Here is a 26,847-nt window from a genome sequence, read left to right as displayed (position 1 = left end):
CCAGCTTGATCAGTAAGACTGTGGCTTCATGAAACCCAGTTTCACACACCACAGCGGCCTGTGTAACTGTCAGATCCGTTTTTCTACCAAGACTCTCAAATATAATGCAAAGGGCACTAATCCTGAAAAGGTATGTTAGATGAGTCTATGCTAATGAAGAAACATTTTACACATGAGAAATGATGTGTTCTGAAAGGACAGAAACCAGCAAAAGAAATTGTTACAAAGTTTAGTGACTTTCAAGATAAGAACAACAACAAATCTGATACCAAAGATACTGGAGCCTGAATGAAGCTCTCTTTAAAGACACATTCTTGACGTGTGAAACGAAACCAGGGGCTGACGGGGAGCGGGCAAGCGGCCGGCACCTCTTTCAACACAGCCGCAGGCTCCGCTCATTACCTCAGACCCCAGGAATGTCTGCTGCGTCTTCTGGGCCAGCGCCAGCCCTGGGCGTAAAGCAAGGGCCACTTCAAGGGAACATCTCACATCTTCAGAATGCAGAGGCATTCTGACAAACCGAGGTATTCAAATTAAAGAGTCAGGATGAGAACCAGGAGTGGGAGCTAACGTCTAAGGATGAAACAATTCCAGATAATACTTCTGAAGAAAGATTCAGAAGGTCACCTGGCATCATTTTGGGGGGCTGTCTTTAAGATGTCTTAGCCCCTGCAGCCAGGTATTGAGGTGAACTTTAGCCTAAAATCTCAAATTCCTAATTATTTTTAAAAGGTTCTTTTTGGATATACTGCAGTTTGTGGTCTCCTAGTATCTCATGAAGTCAATTTAGTGGATCACAACCAGAGATGGGTGTGTGTGTGTGTGTGTGTGTGTGTGTGTAGACCAGACTAACTGCAAACAGAAATATCAGCCTCTTTCAAACACAGAACTGTTTAGTGAAGCCTGTTTCAGTTATGTGTATGGCACATGCATGCGTGCGTGTGGTGTGCACACGTGTGCACATGTGCATGTGTGTGAGTGTACACACGGGTGCACACATGTGGGGGTTGCATGTGTGCATGCATGTTTGGGTGTGCACTGTGTGGGGTGTGCATGCATGTGCGTGTGTGCATGCCTCCTCCGGCACGACGTGAAGTCTATTTCTGCCGTGGATCTGCGGTATAGCCTGCGCAGGGGCAGAGTCGCAGGCTCTCTTTGGAAGAGGCTCGGGGCGGTCTGAGAGTCAGGCTGCCACCACTCTAAGGTTTAACCCTAAATGCAGACTCATTGGAGCAGAGGAAGGGAACGGAGGAGGGCAAAAGAAGTTAGAGAAAGAGGCCGGCATATTTTTCCATTCCCGTCTTGTATAAACTGACCCTAGTCCATTCTCTCCCTCACAAAATGGGTTTATTATTTTGAAACTAAAGAAACATCAAGAAAAGTAACTAACTTAAGTATCACTAAGGGGCTAATTCCAAAACAGTAAAGGAAGAGGGGAGAAAAAGATGGCTATCCTGTTTCAAGCTTTCACTGGCAAGTGGAAAACGAGGGGGCATCCATTTGAAGTCAGATGGCATTTGTACTTCCCAGGGCAAAGATGCGGTGGCAAATCTTAGGGATTAAGCTGTGACTTCCTAACTGCAGGACTCGTGATGCTGAAGCCCGTATGTAATGAATCAACCAAGAGGAAATTTTCAATAGGAATTAATTCTGCTCTAAACGCAGATTTTAAAAACATTACATTTCTTGGAAGGATGAGAAATAACATACTAACATAATAAATACAATATTTAATAAGACTTAATTCTTGACTTTAAAAGCTGATGCATGAAACTATAGCACCTTAATTCAAAAGCAGAAAGGGAACACTCACCGCTGCCTTCGTTCATCATCCTTTAAAACTTCATAAATGGCCACCAACTAAAATAGAAGCATTGCTTTAAAATAAAAATACTCTCAACTACAAGAAATCACTTAGGAAGGTGACGGTACTGTGGTATACATGCAGAAAACCCAGGTGCTCATTTATACAATGCATACATAAAATCATGATTATAAATAATACTTTATTTTTTCAGTAGTAACTTGAGGTTAAAAATGCTTCATATCAAAATAAATATTTGTGAAAGATGCAAAAGGAATAGTTACTTTAAAATGTGCTTTTGAAAAAGCAAAATTAACAATTTAGAATTGTTATGGCAATTATGACTCTTGGAGAACTTAGATATTCTACAAAAAGTTTTGGTGAAAAGTTATTTGATGAGAGACTGAATAAAAGTATACATGCAATATATTTTTAAAAATATTACCTCCTTTTCAACTGGATATAGTCTATGTATAAGTTCATATTTTATCATAAGCATTTATTTATGTATCTGTCATGAGACATATATAAAAAGAGCATATTTCACTTACTTGTCTAAATTGAGTTTCTGCGTTTTCATCTTTACTCTTGTCTGGATGTAAGGTTAGTGAAAGCTTGCGGTATGCTTTTCTGATGTCTGCAGAGGAAGCATCCTGGAGATGGGGGAGGGGGAGGAAACACAAAGCAAACTTTGTCAGAGAAAGAGATTCCCAGAACCTCGTTAGGATCTGAGAAGACAGCCAACCCGGGGCAGGACCTGCGGCAGTGTAATTTGAGCAATCAGTCTAACAGCCTGGCTGTGCAACAGCCTGACCCACATGACTGAACAATTATTCACTCTAATTTGGCTCTCCTCTTAACCTTTCAGTAACATACAGTCATTTAAAGAAGGCAGTATTTGCCAAAACTTTTCAAACACTTGCCTTCCAAAAATTAACCAATAAATCTTTTTCAGTACTTAAGAGATCAAAACGAAACAAATTAAAAATTAATACATCTGTGTGCCTTCAAAGAAGGTCTTTATTTAAGAATCTTAAAGCCAATTTCTTAATCCCAGGCTTACCATATGTGCTTTATTATTATTTATATTGAATTTTCTATCTGACAACAACCTATAGAATCTCAGTTTCAAACATCAAAAAGTATGCCTATTTGAAAGCAGTTACAACAGCATTTATCCAAAGTAATTACAATCAGAAGTAGTTGCACATATTGTACTTAACATTCTTTTAGTTCCCTTAAGGGTGTTTTGAACATTGTCCAGTTTCCCTGGTCTAGTCTGCAGATACAAATTTGCCCACTATTTAAAAGGTCACTATGGTTCAGTAAGAGTACTTTCAGGTTAAGTGGATGTTAAAATTACATTTTATGCAATCTGTGTGTACAGGTAAAATGAGAGAACATCATTTTACATGGCCAATATAAAATACACAACAATAACAGCACAGTGTTGAGTTGGAGTTTAAAATTTTATCTCCATTCAATTTAAAAGATATTCCAATAACTAACATATTCATGCTGTGGCAAAATGCTTTATTAAATTTTATTTCTTGTCTTATAGCTGAATATTTGTCCAGTGAATTTCCTAAAACTACTTGACGAAAAGGTTCAAATGACTAAAGAAAAAAATCGAAACAAAACCCTATGTCCCTGGGACTAAATAGCTGTTAAGGAAATGTTGAGAGCCACTGGGACGCTAATTAGTCTGCCAGTCTTTCCTTTAGAAACCATTGTTGTCATGACCAGTTTTCTGGAGTCCTATTTCTCCAGGCTATTACCCTGCTTACAAGTTTCAAACCTGGTGTGAACATTTTTGTGACTTATGGAGGGTTGAGGAGCTATAAAATTAGGGGACTAAGTTTGGCAGGCAATATGGTTATAATTTTCATTCTAATGTGCTTAACGGAATTGATGTGTTCCCTAAAAATTGCATGTAAGATATATTTTGGGGCATTAAAGTGTAACAAGTGGTAGAAAGGATGGTTATTTAATGGAAATCTGCGATGAATTTTTTTGTTAAGCAAAGAGGTCAAGTGTCAAATGAATCATCATTCTCTAATTGGGATTTTTCATTTTAGATTTTATTAAATTGGGACTACATCATAGAGGAACTATTCCAAAAGATTTCCTACAAAATAAGGCTTATGTATTTTCTTCTGCTATAAAATGAGAACATGCTCATTATGGAACATCCATCCATGACCCAATGAAAAATAAAAATAACCACGTCACCTAACACATGTGCCTGCTTCCAGTCTTGCCATCCTGACTCCAATTCTTCATTTTTCTGATAGAGTATTAACTCCACAGGTAAACAGAATAGATAGCTCCCCGTTTCAGGACCCCCCCACACCCAGTATCTGCCAATTGCCTTCATCATCTGTACTTTCCAACTTCTCAGCCCAAATTCCCACCATCCTGTCCGCCCCATTAGGCTCAGTGTACACTTCCCCAGCTCTGCTGTTGCTGTGCCCAGCTACAGACAGCTCTCTCCTGACCACGGGGCTGGCCTCTCAGTCACACACCAACTCAGCCTGACCCTTGCCTCTGGAGAATCCTCCCAGGGAGTAGGGCTCTTTCTCCAACAAGCTCCAGTCCAACTGAATAAAGCTGAAAAATCCTGGAGGTTTCCCTTTTAATCAGATATGCTCTAGACAAGCACTACCTCAAACTAGCTGATTTCTTTATTTAACTTATGTACTTTATGAGTCATTACTTATTTTATCCTCATAACAGCCCTATGAGGTGAACACAGGTGCATTTTATTTAGCCGGGAACTGAAACAGATAGAGGGTCAATAACTGGCTCAAGTTCTGGTTAAGTAACAAAAATGGGATCCAAGCCCAGAAAGTGTTGCTTCAGAACCAGAGCACTCTCTGCTGTCCCTTTAGCTCCAGTCAGTGGGTCTGGGCTGAGCCAGGTCACAAGGAGCTCAGCTTTGGGAAGGCCGCGACCACCACTCCCAATTTCCTGACAGGCTGCACTGTGTGGACAGGCTGGCAACCCCAGGGAACATGGCCCACCGGAGCGGGAAAGGCGGCTGCCCTGATGGCATGCACAGGTTGGCTTTTCCAGCACATCTTACCACTAGAGACCTGAACGTTAGATCCTCTGTCTCCCATACTGAGCAGATTAGACCTTTCACCTCTCTGATCTGTAGGGAAATTTTTTGATAGAGATATGGGTGAACTGGCCATGTTAACAATATCAGCATGAGAAGGTCTACTGGGTTCATTTGACAGGGTTCTTGTCCTCTTTGGCAAGTTGAATGTGATTTTATCTGAACACTATTAGAATCTTGAAAGTGGCAAGAGAGAAGCGATTCTGTAAAGAAGAGACATATGCTCATTCCTTAAAACAAATAAAAACAAAAACTGTGAAAGTAAAATAAGCTTGTCAAAATGAAAGCAATGCGATCAGATGTCAGCAAAACTGGTGGAGTTGAGAACTACAAGGGCTCATCTACCCACAGAAACAATGAATAATCTGGCAAACACTGTCGTAATAAACTTTATCTGAACTCTGGAAAACCAGATTAACCCTTGCTTAATCAAGTGATTGCTTAATCAAGAAAAAGATGGCTGTCTCAGTAGGAAAGCTTTAGGGTGCTTTAGTTTATCCTGGTCCCACCGTCCACTTCACAGCTCAGTCTTGAAGACAGCAACCCATATTCCAGGGCTGGGTTCTTGGTGCCCACATGAGCAGAGTGGATGGACCCTTGTCCTAAAGAACTACAGTTGTTTGTTTTGACTGTCTGGTAGCTCCCTTATGGAAAGGCACAAAGGGACCGCCTTTATTTCATCTGTTAGAACTCTCCCAGGTAAAAGACCCCTGCCTGAGATATTTTGGGAAAACATCTAAAGGCAAATGTATTAGTTGGTGGTAGTTCAGTAATAGAATAAGTTGGGGCAAACAAGAAACACACTGAAAACCCTGGGAGAAAGGGCTGGGAAGTGAGATACTTTGAAGACAAAGAGCTTTGGAAAGTTCACACGTATTCCCATAAATCTAGAAGGCCGCATATATGCCCAGGGTGGGCACAATCTCAGAAAAGACCTAAGAAAGCCCCAAGCCCTCACCTCTGGCTAACTAACCTTCATGCTCTGCAAAGGCAGGAAGCTGAAGGATGAGTGTTGAAGGCGTGCCCCAGCACATACATAGAGCACCACTGGCAAACACTGGGAGTTTTCATTTTAGCTTTTTGTTTTGGTTCAAGCATTTAAGGAAATCTGTTGAATCACTAGATGACCACTATGTAAACTAAAGAGAGTCTTCAATGGCCAGACACAACAAAGAACACAAACTTAACAAAATTAGTTCACAAAAGTCACCAAACCACCACCACCATAACAAGTAACCTCAACAAACCCTAGAAAAAGGGAAGAGTCAGGTTTCTAGAGCTGCACATTACTTAATGCAAAATGTGCAGTTTGCAACCAAAACTTAGGAATACAAATAAACAAGAGAGCATGGCCCATATGTAGGAAAAAAGAAATTAATGGAAACTGACCCTGAGAAAGCCCAGACACTGAATATACTAGACATTTAAAAACAGTCCATAAAAGCTCAAAGAACTATAGGAACTCAGGAAGCTGAAATATGAGCAAAACATGAATTTCAATAAAGGTAGAAATTATTAAAAGGTACCAAACAGAATACTGGAGCTCAAAAGTACAGTAACTGGAATTTTTAAAAATGTCCTAGAGGATATGGATGTGCGAGGAAATAATGGCTGAAAACTTCCCAAATTTGATGGAAAATGAATCTTCACATTTGGGAAGTGCAACAAACTGTAAGTAGGATACACTCAAAGAGATCTATACCCTAGATTCATATGATCAAACTGTCAGAGACAAAGAGAGAATTCTGAAAGCAGCAAGAGAGAAATGACTCATCACATACAATGGACTCTCAATAAGATTATCAGCTAATTTCTCATCAGAAACCACGAAGTCCGGAAGGCAGTGGAATAAAATACTCAAAGTGATGAAAGGAATAAATCTTTAACTAAGAATTTTACACTTGGCAAAGCTATTTTTCAAAAATGAAAGAGTAATCACAACATATCTAGATTAACAAAAACTGAAGAGTTCATTCCTAGTTGAATGATAAGAAATTTTACAGGAGTGGGGGACAGAAATATATAGAAGGAAATTAATTGTGTATTATACCAACTAGAATTTTGTAAATTAAGATATTTGTAAACCCCAGGGCACACAATTATTTTTAAAAATCTTAAAAATAAGCATGAAAAGAATGAAACTTAGAAATGAAAATGGAATAAAAAAGTACACAAGAAAAAAATCTATTTAACACAAAATAAGACAGTGATGGAGGTAATGAGGAACAAAAGAGATATAAGATGTATAGAAAATAGCAATAGGACAGAAGTACACGTAACTACTAAATGTAAACACAGTAAACCCTCCAATTAATGGATAAAACTATATGCTATCTACAAGAGACTCACTTTAGAATCAAACACACAAAAAGGTTGAAAGCGAAAGGATGGAAAAAGATATATCATGCAAATAGTAACCAAAGGGGACCAGGCTTGGTTATACTAACAGACAAAATAGGTTTTAAAACAAAAATTGTTACAAGAGACAAAAAAGAACATTAATACAATGAAAAAAGAACTGATCCATCAAGAAGACATAATTCTAAATACGTAAGTACCTAACAGAGCTCCAAATTATATAAAGCAAAAACTGACAATATAATGGAGATAAACAGTTGCTGAAGACATCAACACTCCACTTTCAATAATGGACAGAACTGGACAGAAAATCAGCAAGGAAATATAAGACTGGCACAACACTAAAAACCAACTAGACCTAGAAGGAATAAGGATGGAAGCAGAGCTGATATCCTCATTTTACCAAGTAGAGTACAGAAAGATTGCCCAAAGTCTATGAAACAATAAATAGATGAGTGTATATATTATTTAAAGTTATAAAAGCAATTAATGTAAGAAATAAAACCAACTGTGAATAGCAAATATTGGAGAAGAGTTTGTAGCCATTATGCAAGTTAAAGAAAGAAATCGTTTTATGGAATTTACTACTAGAAGAGCTAAATAATAGAGACATTTAAAGGAAGTTGCCTCTAGTCAATAGACCAGAAGGTAGGGCATTTTGATCAGGTACATAAAAAATTTGAAAAAATTAAACTGAAAATAAAAAGTTCTATAATTTTATAACTTATTTGTAATTTACAACATAAAATTTATAAATTAATTTTAAAAACAAACAATTTTCCATGGCAAATAAAAAGAATAAAGTAGTTTATTCTGAGATAAATTTAAAGTCTAGACATCTAAGGCCACTATGCTACAAAAAAAAAGCATGCAGGGGCTTTGAGTTCCTCCACAGATCACTGGTAAAGTCAACTGCCTTTGGAGAAACTTGTTGAAAATTATGTAAGATTATAGTTTTGATTGACTTCTCTTAGCCTTAAACTATATATAGGAATCAACAATAGGTTAGGCTACATCAGAATCCTGGTTGTTGATCCTCATATAGAACATTTATCATATTATTAATACTTTTTGAGAGTTGTAGCAATTTGAAATTATTTTATGAATCCCAAAAAGAGAAATATTAGGTTTGCAAACTAATCTATTTTGATGGCATTAAATTCAATTGAGGGACCTTTGGTTAGATTACTTGATAAGATCACTTTAGGGCTCAGGTTGAGTATCCACCCCCTTGCTAGGACTGATATAAATGGAAACACAAAGAGAGACACAAATACAGAAAAAGGAAGCCACCATATTTGATGTTGCCATGTGACAGAAAGGAGAGGCTCAAGGAGATGAGGCTCTGGGGAGAGATGAACGAATCGCCTGATCGGTTGCAGCTCAAATCAGGTAGAAAACAAAGTAGCCGAACCTGAGAGGTCCAGTGAGAGACAAGTCCTTCAGCTGGTTGACCTTAGCTGAGCTTCAGGAGACAGCACAGCCCAGAGGGGAAGGCAGAGACCAGGCAAAGATCACCGGCCATCTTGCTTCAACACATGGTAGCTGTGTACAAAGGTACCTCTTATGGTGCCTTAAGTTGGACTTTTCATGAATTTGGAACTATAAGCCTTTACATTAAATAAATATCCTTTATAAGAGCTAACACATTTCTGGTACTTTTGGCAGACTAAAATAAGAGTCAAGGTCAGTAAGAATGATTTCTTGACAAATGAAATAATTCCCGTGGATAGAAGAGGAATGTATTCTGCCCTCTTTTATCTTCTACCTAAATGAATTTAAATTAATAACCTATTTATTTGAATTGGATATGCCTCCTCCCTCCCCATAGATAAAAAGGTAAGCATTCTCCAAAATGTAGATAGCAAAAGACTGCAGTCTCAAGAGACAGCTGCTTCTGCTATCTAATTACGCTGGGCTGGTTGGCAGGAACATTGGATATACTTTTCACAAAACAAAATCACCATTTCTGGTGACCAGGTTAATTATTTTAGATTAGATTTTGCAACTAACTTATTTTGAAAAGGAGGCACCTTTAACATATCAGTGGCAGGGGTAAAAAGGAGGAGAAAAGGGATTTAAGAGATAGTACAACCAAATGGAATGTATGGACCTTGTTTGGTCCCTAAGTCAAATAGAACCACCATAAATGACATTTGTTGAGATGATTAGGAACATCCAAGTAAGGCTTGCATACCAGATGACAGTAAGGAATTACTAATTTCATTGGGTGGAATAATGCTAACAGTGTTATTTAAGAAAATATCTTTACCTAAGAGATAAATAGTAAAGCACTCAGGAGTAAAATGTCATAATGTCTAATAATCATTTTTAAATACTTCAGATAAAAAGGACAGCCTGGCAAAATGTTGATAACTGTTAAATCTGAGTCACAAGTTTGAGGGAGTTCATTAAACTATTCTCTACTTTTGTGTATCCCTAAATTTTTCATAATAAAAAGCCAAAAAAGAATAAACGTTGGTGAACAATCAATCATGCAATATAAAGTCCAATCTAAATGTAACTTGAGTGATAAATTGTAAAACACGTTTAGTCAGTGTTCTTGAAGTTCAAGAGATATGTCATAAGAGAAAACCTACCAGTAGTCAAGAATTTTAAAAAACACAAAATTTGAAGTAGAAGACAAGGAAAGATAAGTGGTGAAGCAAAGGTTATTGTTTGATTTTGATACTTTAGCAGAGAATACAGATTGTATTATTACCTTCAAGGGTAAGGAGGTCATTTCTGTGTAACAGAAAAGCCCTTGAGAATTTCCAAATTATAGGAAATTTTACTAAACCCAACAAAAGTAATAACAAAGGAAAACAACAAAAAAGTATAATGAATACTACAAATAAGGAAAAAACAAGCATATTAGTTTTCTCAAGAAATATAAACATGTAATCAATACCTGTCTCAAAATACGAGTTAAAAAAGAATAAAACCCAAAAGACTGAAAACAAAGAGATGAACAAAGACAAATGCAAATAAAATAAAAGCAGGAGTGTTCATAATAATATCAGAAAAGGGAAAAATCAGGTCAAAAGCAAATAATATGACAAACAGGGAAAATAAAACAATGATAAACGGTATCATCCATTGAAAAGTTAAAAGTCATAAATTTTTGTGCTCCAAACAATCCAAAATCCATGTACAGAACAGCAAAAAATCCTAAAAATAACAACACTTCATACAAATGATCATGGTAGAAGATTTTAATATACTTTTTTAGAATTTGACATACCAAGTAAACCAAAAATAAGGACAGTTATAAAAACAATGTTGGGATGATATATTTATATAGCTAAAAATACAAACATACCAAAAAAATGTGTGTGTGTGTCCACGTGTGTGTGAGAGAGCAAGCAAGAGAGGGAGAGAGGGAGGCTGGTATGTTCTGTCAATACACTTAAAAATAATAATCAAATAAAATAACTATCAGTTATCACACCTATTTACAAAATTTTTTTTTAAATTTCCAAGGAGAAATAAATTTGAAATAACAAACTGCCTAGAAATTAAGGAAAAGGAAAATACTTCATATCAAAATTTATGAGCAATAAAGTTCTACTTAGAGGAAAATATATGTAGCTTTTTTTTTTTTTTTTAGATTGATTTTTTATTTATTTCTCTCCCCTTCCCGCCCCCCAGGTCGTCTGTTATCTATGTCCATTCGCTGTGTGTTCTTCTGCATCCACTTGCATTCTTGTTAGTGGCACTGGGAATCTGTGTCTCTTTTTTATTGTGTCATCTTGCTGCATCAGCTCTCCGAGTGTGCGGCGCCACTCCTGGGCAGGCTGTGCTTTTCGCATGGGGTGGCTCTCCTTGCACATGGGGCTCCCTTACACAGCGGACACCCCTCCATGGCATGGCACTCCTTGGCACATCAACACAGTGCCTGGGCCAGCTCACCACATGGGTCAGGAGGCCCTGGGTTTGAACCCTGGACTTCCCATATGGTAGGCAGATGCTCTATCAGTTGAGCCAAATCTGCTTCCTTAAATGTAGCTTTAAATCAGGGGTTCTTAATCTTTTTTGTTCCATGGACCCCTTAGCCAGTCAGGCGAAAACCACTGTACTAAGTTCACACTATACTGTGTGTTAATTTAATAAATATTTCACACCGCACCAACATGTCCCCACAAGAATAATGTTTTTTGTGAATTTCAACTCAAGCCCACGGACCCCTTGTTAAGGATCCCTGCTTTAAATGCTATTATTAAGATAAACTGTAATAAATGAACCAAGTGCCCAGCCTAAGAAACTAGGAAATCAATAACAAAATACAACAAAAGAGGAGGCTGGCCCAGAGCAAGATATCAGAGTGAGACACATCAGGGCTCTGTGCCCCTCAGAAGCTTTAAACACAGCAAGAACTGGCAGAAACATCTTTCTCAAAGCTCCAGGGAACAGGTGAAGGGCTGCAGTAGAAAGGCCAATTAAAAGCTGTAAGACATCCTGGTCCTGGCTGGACCTTGTGCACCCCTCGTGGCTTGGCAAGGGGCCAGTCGTGCTGCCAGTGTGGACCCCTGGCCCCAGCTCCCGAGAGAGCACGTACGCTGGCCTGTGTCCAGGCTTGCTGGGCCACCGAGCTCTTCTACCGAACGCTGTGCGGAGCAGTCATAACGAGCTGCCCAGGACAAGGGACTGCTGGCTGGAGGACATACAGAGCAGTGCTGGAGACCAAAAGGAAACAGTTTCCTAGGGAAGCAGGGACACTTGGAACCGAAAGATCACTGGGGTTCCTATCATGTCATTTCTAACCAAAGGCACAATATCGCATGGATGCCAGCTATCATGGAGGCCCTGGGTTCTCGTCCTGAAAAGAAAGTTTCTCTGCCCTCCTTCTACTGGCTTTCTCTGTTACTGGTTCTTGAAACATGCTCTGCTATGAGTCAAATGAGTGTCATTAAGTGCATTCACTTTTTTGTGCTGTTTTGAAAATTATATTTTCTACCGTTTAAAAAACAAACAAAAAGCAAAACGAAACATGAATGATGAGGATCAGACCTGGGATATCCCAGAAAGACTTAAAAATAGCACTAAGCTAAAGAAAAACATGGACAAAGAACTAAAGAAAATTAGAAAAATGATAGATGAGCACAAAGAGAATTATCAACAGAAAAATGGAAATTATGAAAAGGAACTAAACAGAGCTGAAGACCATAGTAACAGAAATTTAAAATTCCCTAGAGGGGTTCAGCAGCAGATTACACTGGCAGAAGAAAGAATCAGTGAATTTAAAGATATGACAACTGAAATCATCCAGGCTGAGGAGCAAAAGAATTAAAAGATGAGGAGACATGAACAGAGCCTGAGGTACCTGTGGGACAGCGTCAAGTGAACCTACATATGTACTGTGGGAATCCCAGAAGGGAGAGAGAGAGAGAAAGGAACAGAAAGAAGATTCAAAGAAATAACAGCTGAAAACTCCCCAAATTTAACAAAAGACATAAATATACACATCGAAGCTGCTCAACAAACTACAAACAGGATAAACCCAAACAGACCCATACCACACCACGTTATAATCAAACTCTCAAAGGCCAAAGACAAAAGGGAAAATTCTGAAAGCTCCAAGAGAAAAGCTGCAAGGGAGCCTCAGTAAGATTAAATGCCAATTTTCTCACTGGAAACCATGGAGACAAGAGGCCAGTGGGAAGACATAGTTAAAATGCTGAAAACAAAAAAATGGCCAACCAAGAATTCTGTATCCAGCAAACTATCTCAAAAATGAGGGAAGTCTAAGGCATTCCCAGATAAACAAAAGCTGAGGGGCTTCGTCACCACTAGACTGGCCCTACAGGAAATGGGAACGGGAGTTCTGCGGACTGAAAGAAAAGAACACTAGGCAATAGTCTGAAGCCACAGGAAGAAATAAAGATCTCCAGCAACGATGACACACGTAAACACAAATACCAGCACTACTGTATTTTTTATTTGTAATTCCACTTTCTACATCCTAAGAGTTCTAAAAGGCATATGTATAAAATTTAATGGTAGATTATAATTTATAAATATGTAATTTGTGACAAGAAATACATAAAGGTGGGGGTTGGACAGGTATAGGAGCAGTTTGTTTATATATGGTATTTAGTTAAGTTAGTATCAAAACAAACGAAATGTTTATTGATTTAGGATATTAAATTTAAGCCCATGGTAACTACAAAGACAATATCAAGCATATGCAAGCTCATAGAGACAGAAAGTCGAGTGCAGCTTCCACAGGACTAGGGAGCATGGGGGAGGGGCATTAGCACAATCAGAGCGTAGGGTTTCTGTTTGGGGTGAAGGGAGGAGTCTAGGATGATGGGGGGGCACTGCAACACAGTGAATGTGACTGATCTCACTGAATGCTATTCTTGGGAGGAGTTGGGATGGGAGTATTTCCATTGTACATGTGTTTCTAAAATTTGAAAACAAAGAAGAACAGGAAAACTAAAGAGACAATGCCAGTTAAATGTAATACATGATACTGAATGGGATCTAAGAATGGAGGAGAAAAGGTTCAAAAGGACATTACTGGAACACAAGGAAAACAGGATCATAGAACGTAAACTTCATATCAATGTTAAATTTCTTGAAGTTGATAATTGCACTTCCAGTGATGACACAACTGAACATCCTTGTTCACAGGGAAGATGTGTTTAAAGAGCATGACGGAAGCGGACTTGGCCCAGTGGTTAGGGCGTCCGTCTACCACATGGGAGGTCCGCGGTTCAAAGCCCGGGCCTCCTTGACCCGTGTGGAGCTGGCCCATGCGCAGTGCTGATGAGTGCAAGGAGTGCCGTGCCACGCAGGGGAACCCCACATGCAAGGAGTGCTCCCCATAAGGAGAGCCACCCAGGGCCAAGGAAAGTGCAGCCTGCCCAGGAATGGTGCCGTACACACGGAGAGCTGACGCAGCAAGATGACACAACAAAAAGAAACACAGATTCCCATGCCGCTGACAACAACAGAAGTGGACAAAGACGACGCAGCAAATGGACCCAGAGAAGAGACAACTGGGGGGCGGGGGGGGGGGAAGGGGAGGGAAATAAATAAAATAAGCCTTAAAAAAAAAAATAAAGAGCATGACGTGAGCAATGTGCAGAGTGAGGAGGGAAGGAGGGAAGAAGGAAATACGGTAAGGGTGGCAAAATATTAAAACTGGTGGATTAAGGTACCTGGGAGTTTGGGGGTATTCTGGGGTTTCCCATACGCAGTTTGTATTATTTTTGCAACAGTTCTGTAAGTTTGAAATTATTTCAAATTTAAAAGTTTTAAAAAATATACCAAAAGAAAGAAGAAAAAATGAACTGATAAACACAAAAGCTGAAATTAATGGAACAGGAAAGGAAACAAGCTTGTTCTTTGAAAATCTTAACAAAATAGATAATAACCTTAGCAAACAAGATTAGGGAAAAAAAACATGTATACTGGACAGGGAACACGCCGCAGTCACTGAACGCTCAGTTTCCTTATCTGGAACAGGGCCCGCTTCTGCGGTCCCTTCCTTCCAAGGGCGGGGTCAAGGGATCTCATCTGAAAACCCCCTAAGGTTCTAGATGCGCGACAGGCAACGTGTGAAACCTGTCGTTCACCTAACGCCGCTCTGCTGTGGCTCCTGGCGGCCACACCAGCCGCCCTGAATACCACCACAGCCGGCCGCTCAGACTGCAACCGCTCAGACTGCAACCACTCGCGCCGCGTGGCCACCTCCCCCTGGTGTGGAAGGGGCAAGGTGGACAGTCACTGCAGGGACGGTTTCCAACTCACACTATTCCAACAAACGAGGGACAGGCACCCATGCCTGCAAAGAGCAAGAGTGAAAGCCGCACAACAGCGGTGTCGCCTCACCTCCACCCTCCAAAACTTGCAGAAGCTCAAAGGAGCGGCCCAAGCTACACCACACGAATACTTGCTGCAAAGGCGCCTGCGCGTCAGCTACCAGCTTTCCACACTGCAGTATAGGAAAGTGCACCAGAAGGAAGGGGCACAGGTTGAAGCCAACTCACTGTCTTTGCAATGTGGAAGGTCTGTTTTTTCTTATTATCCTCCAGTCTTAATAAACAAACTTTTATGGCAGTCTAAGAGAGTGAAAAATGTGCAAACCAAAAGTGCTTATCGGGAAGTGTAACGGAATGCTATTGCATCCTTTTCTGATCCCTGGAATTAACTCACTTTGTAAGAGTGAAATCTCTCTCACCATATAAATTGACAAGAAAATAATATTCTACTGCATTTTCCCTTTCTCTTCATGGACTGCCAGAGCAAATTCCTAAATTATTCATAGCACAGATTATAAATCCCTTGAAAACTAAGAACAATTCTTTCAATGTTCCATTTTTTTTAAAATTCTAAATTTGAACTTACCAGTATTCCCTTGGTAAACTATCTACTCCGTAGACTAGGTTAAAATTATAGCAGTCAACCTCAATTATTTCCTTTCCATCTGCCACCAGCAGTCCAAATACTCCCATGACTGTAGTCCAGGCCACCTACTCTTGCCCACCCCACACGAGGGATTCTTCTGCAAAGTGTACTCTGCTTTCCATGTCACAGCTCTTACAGCCCCTCCCTCCTACCCAGTACTGACAGCTTGGTACAGTGACAGAAACGTTCTGGATGCGTGCCCTCTAGCTCAGTGACCACTGGCTACAGGCGGCTCCTGAGCACTTGAGATGTGGCTAGAACAACAGAGGAGCTGAATTTAGAGTCTATTTAATTTTAATTAATTATCATATTGGACAGTGCATTTCTACAGTGCCTTCCAGTGCTACAGAGGTTAGAAAGCAAAAAGTCAGAATTGATTTAGGTCTGGCCACTCAGAAGCACTTTAATTATAGAATGCGTCAATAAGCCAAGGCCACTGGCAGTGTTCCAGAGGACCTGGGCTCCGCCCACGGGCTTCGTGGGGGCTGGCACTCCTGCAGCGGGCAAGTGTGGTTCTGGGAGCAGCAGCTGGAGCGGCTTGCTGAGCACGGCAGGTTCCCAGCCACGAGGCTCCTAACTGTAACCATCACAGTATGGTACAGGCAAGAGATAATAAGTCCAGGGTAATCATAGGAGAGACACCATCACAGAATTGCAGCCCAGGGATCATCTGTGGAGGAGTCAGATCCAGACTTCCTGAAAATTGTTATTAGGAGAACCGTAAATGAATAAGATTTGGGGCAAGTTGTCAATGGCAGATAACTTATACATGTTAGACTTGCACAAGTGAGGAAACACGGACCATTCAAAAAAAACAAGGAATGCAGAAAAGGGTTACAAGGGCAGAGATTATGAGCTTGCTGATGAGGAGGTGCCGTTGAAACTTTCAGGTGGATATGTCAATTAAGCACCTGGATCTGCAGGCCCGCCACTCAAAGCAGCAGTTTGTGCGAGACATATAAATTAAGGAGCCACTGGTCCAGGGAGAAAAGCAAACCACAGGAATGAATGAGATTTCTTAAAGAGGTTGGTAAGAGAGGTAATCTACGAAGGCCTGCATCAGCTTTGAAGAATGGCAATACTGAATGGTAGCGAACAGCTCAGCTGGCACAGACAACTGAGACTAAACCAAAGAGGTAGGAAAATGAGAAGAATGTGGCTTTATTCCAAGAAGAAAGGAATGGTTAGCACTGTTGATGCTGCTAAGGAGGAGCAACTGAGCACTGAGCTATCCCAGCTGGATGTGGTATCAAGAAAGCCAGTGGTGGTCTTGGCAGGAGCTCTTTTGGTTAGAGAACGGGAGAAGGACCGAACTGGGCGGGGGACATAAGGCACAAGCGGGGAGAAAGGAAAGAGACAGATTTTCAAGAAATCTAGAAGAGATGTAGGGTTGAGAGTTTTATTTTCTTACTAAAGACACACAGCTATTTAAATATCAATAATAGGGATCCAGCTGAGAGGAAGAATTTATATACAGGCAAAAGACAGGATCATCAGCTATAGCAGTTAGGTATTACCTATGAATTCCAAAAATAGATATTGGATTATGTTTGCAAACTGGTCTGATCTAATATCAGATTGTATTAGATTCAGAAGTTTCACTTTTACTTAAGTTATGATTAAGGCTTTGATTCAGCCGTTGGTGGGTGGAGACTCACAGAGAAAACAACAGGGCAGAGAGAAGAGCTGGAGCCCTGGGAAGTAAACACACAGGAGAAGAACGAACAGAGATGGCTCCAAAGGCATGGCAGAGGCCTCAGGAAGACAGAGAGTCTATAGCTGACCTTGTGGAGAGAACAGAGCAGCAGCTGAACCAGGAAAGAAATGAGCCCTGGAGAGAAAGAAAGACATTTAGAAGGAAGAGGAAAGCTGAATCTTTGCAGACATCAGCAGCCATCTTGCTCCAACAAGTGGCAACAGACTTTGGTGAGAGAAGTAACTTACTCTTTATGGCCTGGTAACAGTAAGTTTATACCCCAAATAAATATCCTTTATAAATGTCAACAGGTTTTTGGTACTTTGCATCAGCACCCCTTTGCCTGACCAATACACCAGCATTACAGTTCTCCTGTGCAGGTGGGGGCAGAGTGAGGGAGAGGATCCAAAGTACGGGGGGAAACTGCCCTTCAAAGAGGAGACACTTCCAGCAGGAGGACGGAGAGGAGATGCAGGCATAGTTCTGTCGGTTGGTCATGAGGACTCAAAAGCATTCTTCCCTGAGTATAAATAGTATAAATCTGACAGTATATAAAAGGGATGGTTAATAAAAGTTGGGAGTGGAATTCCTGGTTTGAATCCGCAGGAAGGAAGGTACAAGCCCGCAGTTAATAAAGTCTTGTGGTTGTGGACTCCACCAGAGGTGGAAAAAAATGGACATGTAGACAGAAGGGAGAGAGAGTTGGTAAATCATATGTACTCTTTTAACTACCTATTCTATACCTGTAGTATAATTAATTTTACATTTTAACTTGTTTTCTCTACTACGTTAGTTGCTTTTTTCGTGTATTTTCTTGCGGTAAGATAAAACTGGCCATTTTCAACACTGATCAAAGTGTACAATTACATTGACAATGTCATGCTACCAAAACCAACATCCATTACCCAAACAGTTTTCATTGCTCAAAACTGAAACTCTATCACTGGTAAGCAATAACTCCCCATTTCCCTTTCCCTTTGGCAACCTCTAATCTATTTTCTGTTTCTATAAATTTGCCTATTCTAGATATTTCATGTAACGGAATCATATAATATTTGTCCTTTTGTGTCTGACTTACTTCACTCAGCATAATGTTTCTAAGGTCTATCCATATTATACAGCATGTATCAGAATTCCACCCATTCATCTGCCAATGGACACCTGGGCTATTTCAATCTTCTGGCTATTGTGAATAATTCTGCTATGAACGGTTATGTACAGGTATCTGTTCAAGTCCCTGCTTTCAATTCTTTGAGGTCTAGACCTAAGAGTTGAATTGAATTTGATTCATTTGAATTTCCCTAATGGCTAATGATGTTGTATATCTTTTCATGTGCTTATTGGCCATTTGTTTATCTTTGGAGAAGTATCTATTCAGTCTTTTGCCCATTTTTAATTAGGTAGTCTGTCTTGTTGTTGGGTTATAGGAGTTCTTTATATATTCTTAGTATTAAACTTCTCAGATTTGTTTTCCAAATACTTTCTCTATTCTGTAGGTTGCCTTTGATGCATTATGGCAGTGCCTCAGTAGTAAGCAGATAGAAAGGGCTTAAGTAGAAGTCTGATGTGACCTGGAAACAAGGGGAAAATAACCATATACTAGAAGTGGCCCCAAGATTGAAGACTTTAGTAATGCTGATTCCTAGGCGGGGAGAATAAGTGCTTTAAAAAAAAAAGGCTGTTGCAATGAACAATGTAGGGAGTCAGTATACCAAGTCTTACAAAGATGATGTAATGCCATGGTCAGCAAATATTTTAAAACAGATATGACAATATGAAGGTGGGCTGACACCAGAAGATCCTATTCTTAGAGCTAATTCATTCCTGTGGGTGTGAACCTATTGTAGGTGGGACCTTTTGCTGAGATGACTTCAGAAGGGTGTGGCCCGAGGCGGGTTTCAATCCTCTTACTGGAGTTCTTTATAAACAGTATGAATACCGAGAGACAGAGACAGAAAGAAACCTATGGAAGCCGAGAGAGAAAGACACAGGAGACCAGGAGGAGAAGGGAGATGCCGACATATGCCTCCCATTCGACCGAGGAGCCAGGATCACCCGCAGCTGGCCTTCAGGGAGGGTGCTGCCTGATGCCTCGATTTGGACCTTTTACTCAGCCTTGGAACAGTAAGCTTATAAATTAATAAATCCCCATTGTAAAAGTCAACCCCCTTCCAGAGTACTGCTTTCAGCAGCTTTCAGCAAACTAAACCAATATGTACTACCAATATGTGTATATTTATTTATAAATAATATATTAGTACAACCATACAAATATACATTTTGGTACACAGCTGGTTTCAGGAAAATTCCTAAAGAGGTTATGTAGGTTATTATCTTATCTATGAGATTATAAATCAATACCCGGACGTTAACAAAATAGTTAAATTAGTATAATTTTACTACCATTCTACCTAAAGAATAAGCAATCATCTGAATTCAATGTTCTCAAGTAAAAGTAACTTTATAATAAAGAGTATGCAATAGAAATTACTAAATCTGAAGCTCAATTAAAAGCTATTCTTGTAGATCAATATATAATTTTTCCTTTGTAGACTACCAAAGGACAAAACTATATGATATGGAAAGTTGTACCGAGAACACTGACAGCAGGGAATATTTCTTTCAAGCAAAAACTAAAGGAAATTGAAGTAAAATCAACCCAGTTATAAACACTGGTCGTCATTCAAAATAACATGCAAATATGCAAATAAATTAAGAGTATGCTACAGATACCCCATAAAATGGCATTTCTCCTTAAATCTCCTTAATTATCAAGGTAGCCTCCAAAGGTCTACAGGATTGACTTAGTCAGGCACTAGAAACCGATCATCTATTAAAACATGGAAACGTCAAAATATTATAAAAGAATAGGTCATAAGAGTTTTAAACTTGGAAATGATTTAAAAACAGATAGGGCGTCCGCCTACCACATGGGAGGTCCAAGGTTCAAACCCCGGGCCTCCTTGACCCGTGTGGAGCTGGCCCATGCGCAGTGCTGATGCACGCAAGGAGTGTCCCTGCGTGGGGGAGCCCCATGCGCAAGGAGTGTGCCCCGTAAGGAGAGCCACCCAGCGCGAAAGAGAGTGCAGCCTGCCCAGGAATGGTGCCGCACACACGGAGAGCTGACACAACAAGATCACGCAACAAAGAGAAACGCAGATTCCCGTACTGCAGACAACAGAAGCGGACAAAGAGGATGACACAGCAAAACAGACACAGAGAACAGACAAGCGGGGGGCCGGGGGGGGGGGGGGAGGCGGGGACGGGGGTGGAGGAGAGAAATAAATATATCTTTAAAAAAAGAAAAAGAAGGCACACTCTTCCCATGACCTAAGCTTCTTTTACTTGAACTTGCTAAACACATCCTGCCTGAAATTTAAAATTGTCCACACTGATTGCAACAGTACTGATCATTGTGATATTACATCTAAGAGCTTCTTAGAGTCAGTATTTTGCCATTTGTTTTGTTCCTAGAATTATTTTGTATAATGATTTCTGACACCCTTGAAGAATGGTTAATACGCAGAACTTCAAGTGTTCATAGTTGACAGACACATGACCATTAAAGACTGAAGTTTGTGAGGAAATAAGGACCAATTAGTGTTAATATTTTATTTTATCCCATTTCCATGCTATTAAGAGATATCTGGGAAATCAAACTAGTCTTCAAAAGTTATGACAACTCTTCCATCCATCCAAACACAGAACCACTCTTAAATTTGTGCTTAAGAGTAAAACAGAACAGCTTAAACTTTTGGATATTATTATTGATGAAAATAAAATTATCTGTCATTTATAAGCTGGTAAAACTATTAGTGAAGGATTCTCTAATTACATTTGCAGTTCCTTATCTGATTAATGTAGTCTTATTTTGCTAATTTTAATGCATGCAATTTTGTGAGGCTACATGGCTTAGTAGAGAATTTTATTAGGATAACTTGATAAAAAATTTTACAAGTGAACCAAATGAATAAACCAAATTAAACTTTAATTATCATAGTTAAATGTTAAATCGTAACATAACAAAAACACTGTCCTTCAAAACTGTCAAGATAGTATTGAATATTATTTGTATACAATCAATGAGAAAAAGAATAACACACACAAAGAAAGGTATCCATGACCAAGAAGGAATTTCAATCAGAAGGTTTTCTTAATCCTCTACAAAGCCTTTTAACAATCATGACTACTTTATATGCAGAAAAGCATACCAGGCAAGCTTTCTTTTTAATATTTTAATTAAATATTTTCTTTACATATATTTAGTTTCAATAAGATTTGGCTTCTAGTCTATATTAAATGCAATGATATCAAATTTAAGTGATCCCTCCCCCTCAACACTTAAGCCCATGAACAAAACCTTAGGGTCCTAAATCGTAGACAAAGTAGCACAAACTCTTAGATTTGTTAGTCAATTTCAATTCTGTTATGTGTTTAAATTCTTATTGTTCAAAACCATATATTATGGGTTGTTGTGAAATATTCAAGTAATCACTTAAGTATCCTTAATAATTCATAGATAAAACTGACATATTAAGATTTCAGGTATAAAAAGATTTATCACTTTTTTAAAAAGATTTATTCAATTTATTTACTACTGTCCTCCATCCTCGTTGTTTGTACTCGCTCTCTGCTCGTCTTCCTTTTTAGGAGGCATGGGAACTGAACCCAGGACCTTCCATGTGGGAGGGAGGTGCTCAATCCCCTGAGCCATGTCCACTCTCTGCTATGATTCTCCTTGTTTCCTTGCTGATCATTTTGTTGTGTCATCTCTCTGAGTCACCTTGTTGCATCAGCTCGCTATGCCACCTGTCACATCAGCTTGCTGTCTTGCTTGTATTCTTTAGGAGGCACCAGGAACTGAACCTGAGTGCCCACCATGTAGTAGGCAGGTGCTCAACTGCTTGAGCCACATCCACTTCCCTAAGTTATGACTTTTATTTTTTTAAAACAGATTCCCCCACCCCCCTGCTGTTTTTGCTGTGTCCATTCGCTGTGTGATCTTTTATATCTACTTCTCTTTTTTGTATTCTCATCTTTCTCCTCTAGGATTCACAGGTATTTGATCCTGGGGACCTCTGATGTGGAGAGGGGTTCCCTGTCAATTGTGCTACCTCAGTTCCTGGTCTCTGCTGTGCTTCACCCTGACTCTCCCCTTCGTATCTCTTTTGTTGCATCATCATCTCGCTGTGAGACTCACTTGCACGGGCACTGGCTCACTGCGCAGGCACTTGGCTCAATAAGAGTGCATTTGCGTGGGCACTCGGCTCACTGCACAGGCACTCAGCCCGCCGCGTGGGCACTCGACTCTCCACACGGGCAATGGCTTGCTGCACAGGCATGCCTTCTCTCCTTCTTTTTCACCAGGAGGCACCAAGGATTGAACCCAGATCCTCCCATATGGTAGGTGGAGGCCCTATCACTTGAGCCACATCTGCTTTCCACTAAGTTATAATTTTTAATACCAAAATATCCTACCCATTAGGATAAAATTTATATTTTTCCTTTATCAAAGAACATAAGTTTTATGTACAAAATACAGGATTCCCCTATACCACCCCACCAACAACTATTTGCATTGGTATGAAACATCATTTGTTACAACTGATGACAGCACATTTTTATATTGTCCTATTAGTTAGAGTTCATGGTTTAATGTAAGGCTCACTATGTAGAACAGTTTCACAGAAGTTTGTAAAAATATATATTCTGTTACCATATATACAATCTGACATTTCCTCATTTAATTGTATTCATATATATATACATATCAATGCTGTTAATGGCATTCACAATGTTGTGCTACCATCACTACCATCCATTATGAAAACATTTCAATAATTCCATCATTTTAGGTTTTCTTTCATTTCTTTTTGCAATGTTTTGTACTTATCTGTGTACAAGCCCTCTATATCCTTGGTTAGATTTATTCCTATTTTATTCTTTTAGTTGCTATTGTGAACGGAATTTTTTTCCTGATTTCTTCTTCCAGTTGTTCATTGCTTATGTGTAGTAGCAATACTGACTTTTGAGTGTTTATCTTGTACCCTGCCACTTTTCTGAATTCATTTATTAGCTCTAGAAGCTTTGTCGTAATATTTCAGGAGCTTCAGTATATAGGATCATATCCTCTGCAAATAGGGCAAGTTTTACTTCTTCCTTTCCAATTTGGATGCCTTTTTATTTCTTTTTCTCGCCTAACTCCTCTGGCAAGAAATTCCAGTACAATGTTGAATAATAAAGTGGTGACAGTGAGCATCCTTCTCTTGTCCTGATCTTAAAGGGAAAGCTTTCAGTTTTTCACTATTTAGTATGATGTTAGCTGTGGGCTTTTCATATATGCCCTTTATCATGTTAAGGAAGTGTCCTGCTATTCCTAGTGTCCTAAGTGTTTTTGTTCAAGAAGGGGTGCTGGATTTTGTAAAATGCCTATTCTGCATTGAGATAATCATGTGGTTCCCTTAATTTTGTCAATATGGTATATTTTATTAATTGATTTTCTTAATGTTGAACCCATTTAGCATACTAGGAATAAACCCCACCTGATCATGGTGCATCAATCTTTCAACATGCTGCTGGGTTCTGTTTGCTAGTATTTTATTTAGGGTTTTTGCATTTATAGTCATAAAAGATATTGGTCTGTAGTTGTTGTGTTGTGTTTTTTGTTTTGTTTTGTTTTGTTTTTTTGTAATCTTTATCTGACCTTGGAATGAAGGTGATTTTGGCCTTGTTAATTGAGTTAGGGAGTATGCCTTCCTCTTAAAATTTTTGGAAGAGTTTGAGCAGAGCTGGAGTAGTTAACTCTTCTTAAAATGTTTGGTAGAATTCCCCTGTGAAACCATCTGGTCATGGCTTTTCTTTGTTGGGAGGCTTTTTATTCAATCTCTTTACTAGTAATTGGTTTGTGGAGATCCATTTCTTCTTGAGTCAGTGTAGGTCGTTTGTGTGTTCCTAAGAGTTTGTCCATTTCCTCTAGGTTATCTAATTCACTGGCAAAGAACTGTTTATAGTATCCACTCATAATCCTTTTGACTTCAGTGGAGTTGGTAGTAATGTTCCCCCTTTCATTTCTGATCTTCATTATTATTTCCATCCTCTTTTTCATTTTTATTTCCTTTGTCAGTCTAGCTAAAGGTCTGTCAACTTTTCAAAAAGGTTTATAATCTTTTCAAGGAACCAAGTTCTGGTTTTGTTGATTCTATTGTTTTTGTTTGTTTTCTATTTCATTTATCTCCACTTCCTTCTGCTTGCTTTGGGTTTAGTTTGCTCTTCTTTCTTGCTGTGTCTCTTGTTGTGTCATTTTGTTACATCAGCTCGCCACCTCAGCCACCTCAGCCCATCGCTATCAGCTCACTGTCTTGCGCATCTTCTTTAGGCAGCACTGGGAACTGAACCCAGGATCTCCCACGTGGTAAGTGGGAGCTCAATCTGCTGAGTCACATCTGCTTCCCTTTTCTTCTTTTTTAATGTAAACATTTAGAGCTATAACTTTCCCTCTTAGCCCTGTCTCTGCTGTATCCCTAAGTTTTGGTATACTACATTTTCACTCAGTTCAACATATTTCTTAATTTTGCTTCTGATTTCCTCTTTTTTAAAAGATTTTATTTTTTATCTCTCTCCCCTTCCCCCTCCCACCCCTCTCATTGTCTGCTCTCTGTGTCCATTCACTGTGTGTTCTTCTGTGTCTGCTTGCATTACCAGATGGCACTGGGAAACTGCGCCTCTTTTTTGTTGCATCACCTTGCTGCACCAGCTCTCCCTGTGTGCGGCGCCACTCCTGGGCAGGCTGTGCTTTTTTCACATGGGGTGGCTCTCCTTGCAGGGGATTGAACCCTGGACCCTCCATATGGTAGGCAGATGCCTTATCAGTTGAGCCATGTCCGCTTCCCCTGATTTCCTCTTTAATCCATTGGTTGTTTAAGAGTCTGTTGTTCAATTTCCACATATTTGTGAATTTCCCCTAACTCCATTATTGATTTCTAGCTTCATTATATGAAATCATACAAAAATATATATAGTATGATTTCAATATTTTTGAATTTATTGAGACTTGTTTTGTAACCAAGCATATGGCCTATCCTAGAGAATGATCCATGTGCACTTGAGAAGAATGTGTATTATTTTCATTGGGTGTAGGATTCTATATATGTCTGTTAGGTCTAGTTGGTCTAGTATATCATTCAAGTTCTGTACTTCCTTATTGATTTGCTTACAAGGTGTTCTGTTCTACTTAATATTGAGAGTGGTGTGTTAACATTTCCTACTACTAATGTAGAACCATCAATTTCTCCCTTCAAATCTGTCAATATATGCTTCATATATTTTGGGGCTGTGCTGTTAGATGCATTTATATTTCTAACTGCTAAATCTTCCTGTTGAATCGTCCCCTTTACCAAATATAATGACCATATTTGTCCCTCATAATTGTTTTTAACTTAAAGTCTGTTTTATTGGATATTAGTATAGCCAACCGAGCTTTCCTTCGGTTACTACTTGCGTGGTGTAGCTTTTTTTCCATCTTTTCACCATCAACTTATGTGTAACTCTGACTTTAAGGTGAGTCTCTTGCAGAGAGCATATAGTTGGGTCATGCCTTTTTAAATCAATTCTGCCCATCTGTACCTTTTGACTAGGGAATTTAATCCATTTACATTTAAAGTCACTACTGATAATACAGGTCTTTCTTTTGCCATTTAGCCCTTGTATGCCTTATAACTTTTTGGTACCTTGCTTCTTTTAAAGCTTACTTTTATACTTATTTGTTTTCTTGTGTTGTACCATAGTGAGTGTCCTGTGTTTCCTACCTGGCTATATTTTTCATCTGTTTTCCTTGTGGTTACCACTGGGTTAAAATTTAACACCCTAAACTACTTAACTAGCATGCAGCTAGACTTTTACTACACCCCTCTATACCCTCATCATTTTTTTGTACTTTTTACTGGTTATATCTTTGTTCTTTTTACATCCAAAAACCTAGATTTATCATTGCTTTTTATGCATTTGCATTTTAGCAATTGTAGGAAGTAATAAGTGCAGTTACATACCAAACAATACACTACAATAATACTGGCATTTATAATTACCCGAATGTTTACTTTTAGCCCGGATTTTATTTCTTTATGCTGCTTTGAACCAGTGTCTAGTGTCCTTTCATTTCAGTCTGAAAGAACTCCCTTTAGCATTGCTGGTAGAGCAGATCTAGTGGTGATGTACTCCGTCGGGTTTTGTTTATCTGAGAATGTCTTCATCTCCCCCTCAGTTTTGAAAAAGAGTCTCACCAGATAAAAAATTTCTGGCTGGCCATTGTTTTCCTTCAGCATTTTATTTCAACTCAATGCCTTCTTGCCTCCATGATTTCTGATGAGAAATCTGCACTCCATCTAATCGGAGCTCCTTGTATGTAACACATTGCTTTTCTTTTGCAGATTTCAGAACTCTCTTCATGTCCTTTGC

At 39.3% G+C, this 26,847-nt stretch overlaps 1 protein-coding gene across 1 annotated transcript in view; it reads right to left on the bottom strand.

Annotated features, from left to right (window-relative positions):
• Positions 1-26,847, bottom strand: part of DNAJC1 (DnaJ heat shock protein family (Hsp40) member C1) — a 229,066-nt gene that overhangs the window by 146,756 nt on the left and 55,463 nt on the right. The window contains exons 2-3 of the mRNA XM_058297878.2: positions 2,356-2,457; positions 1,814-1,860 (exon numbers count right to left, since the gene is read on the bottom strand). Coding sequence (XP_058153861.1) covers positions 1,814-1,860; positions 2,356-2,457 — 149 coding nt within the window. The remainder of the gene's footprint in view (positions 1-1,813; positions 1,861-2,355; positions 2,458-26,847) is intronic.

Source organism: Dasypus novemcinctus, chromosome 5 (genome assembly GCF_030445035.2).
Source record: "Dasypus novemcinctus isolate mDasNov1 chromosome 5, mDasNov1.1.hap2, whole genome shotgun sequence".
Taxonomy (NCBI): domain Eukaryota; kingdom Metazoa; phylum Chordata; class Mammalia; order Cingulata; family Dasypodidae; genus Dasypus; species Dasypus novemcinctus.
This window is presented reverse-complemented; position numbering and strand designations above follow the sequence as displayed.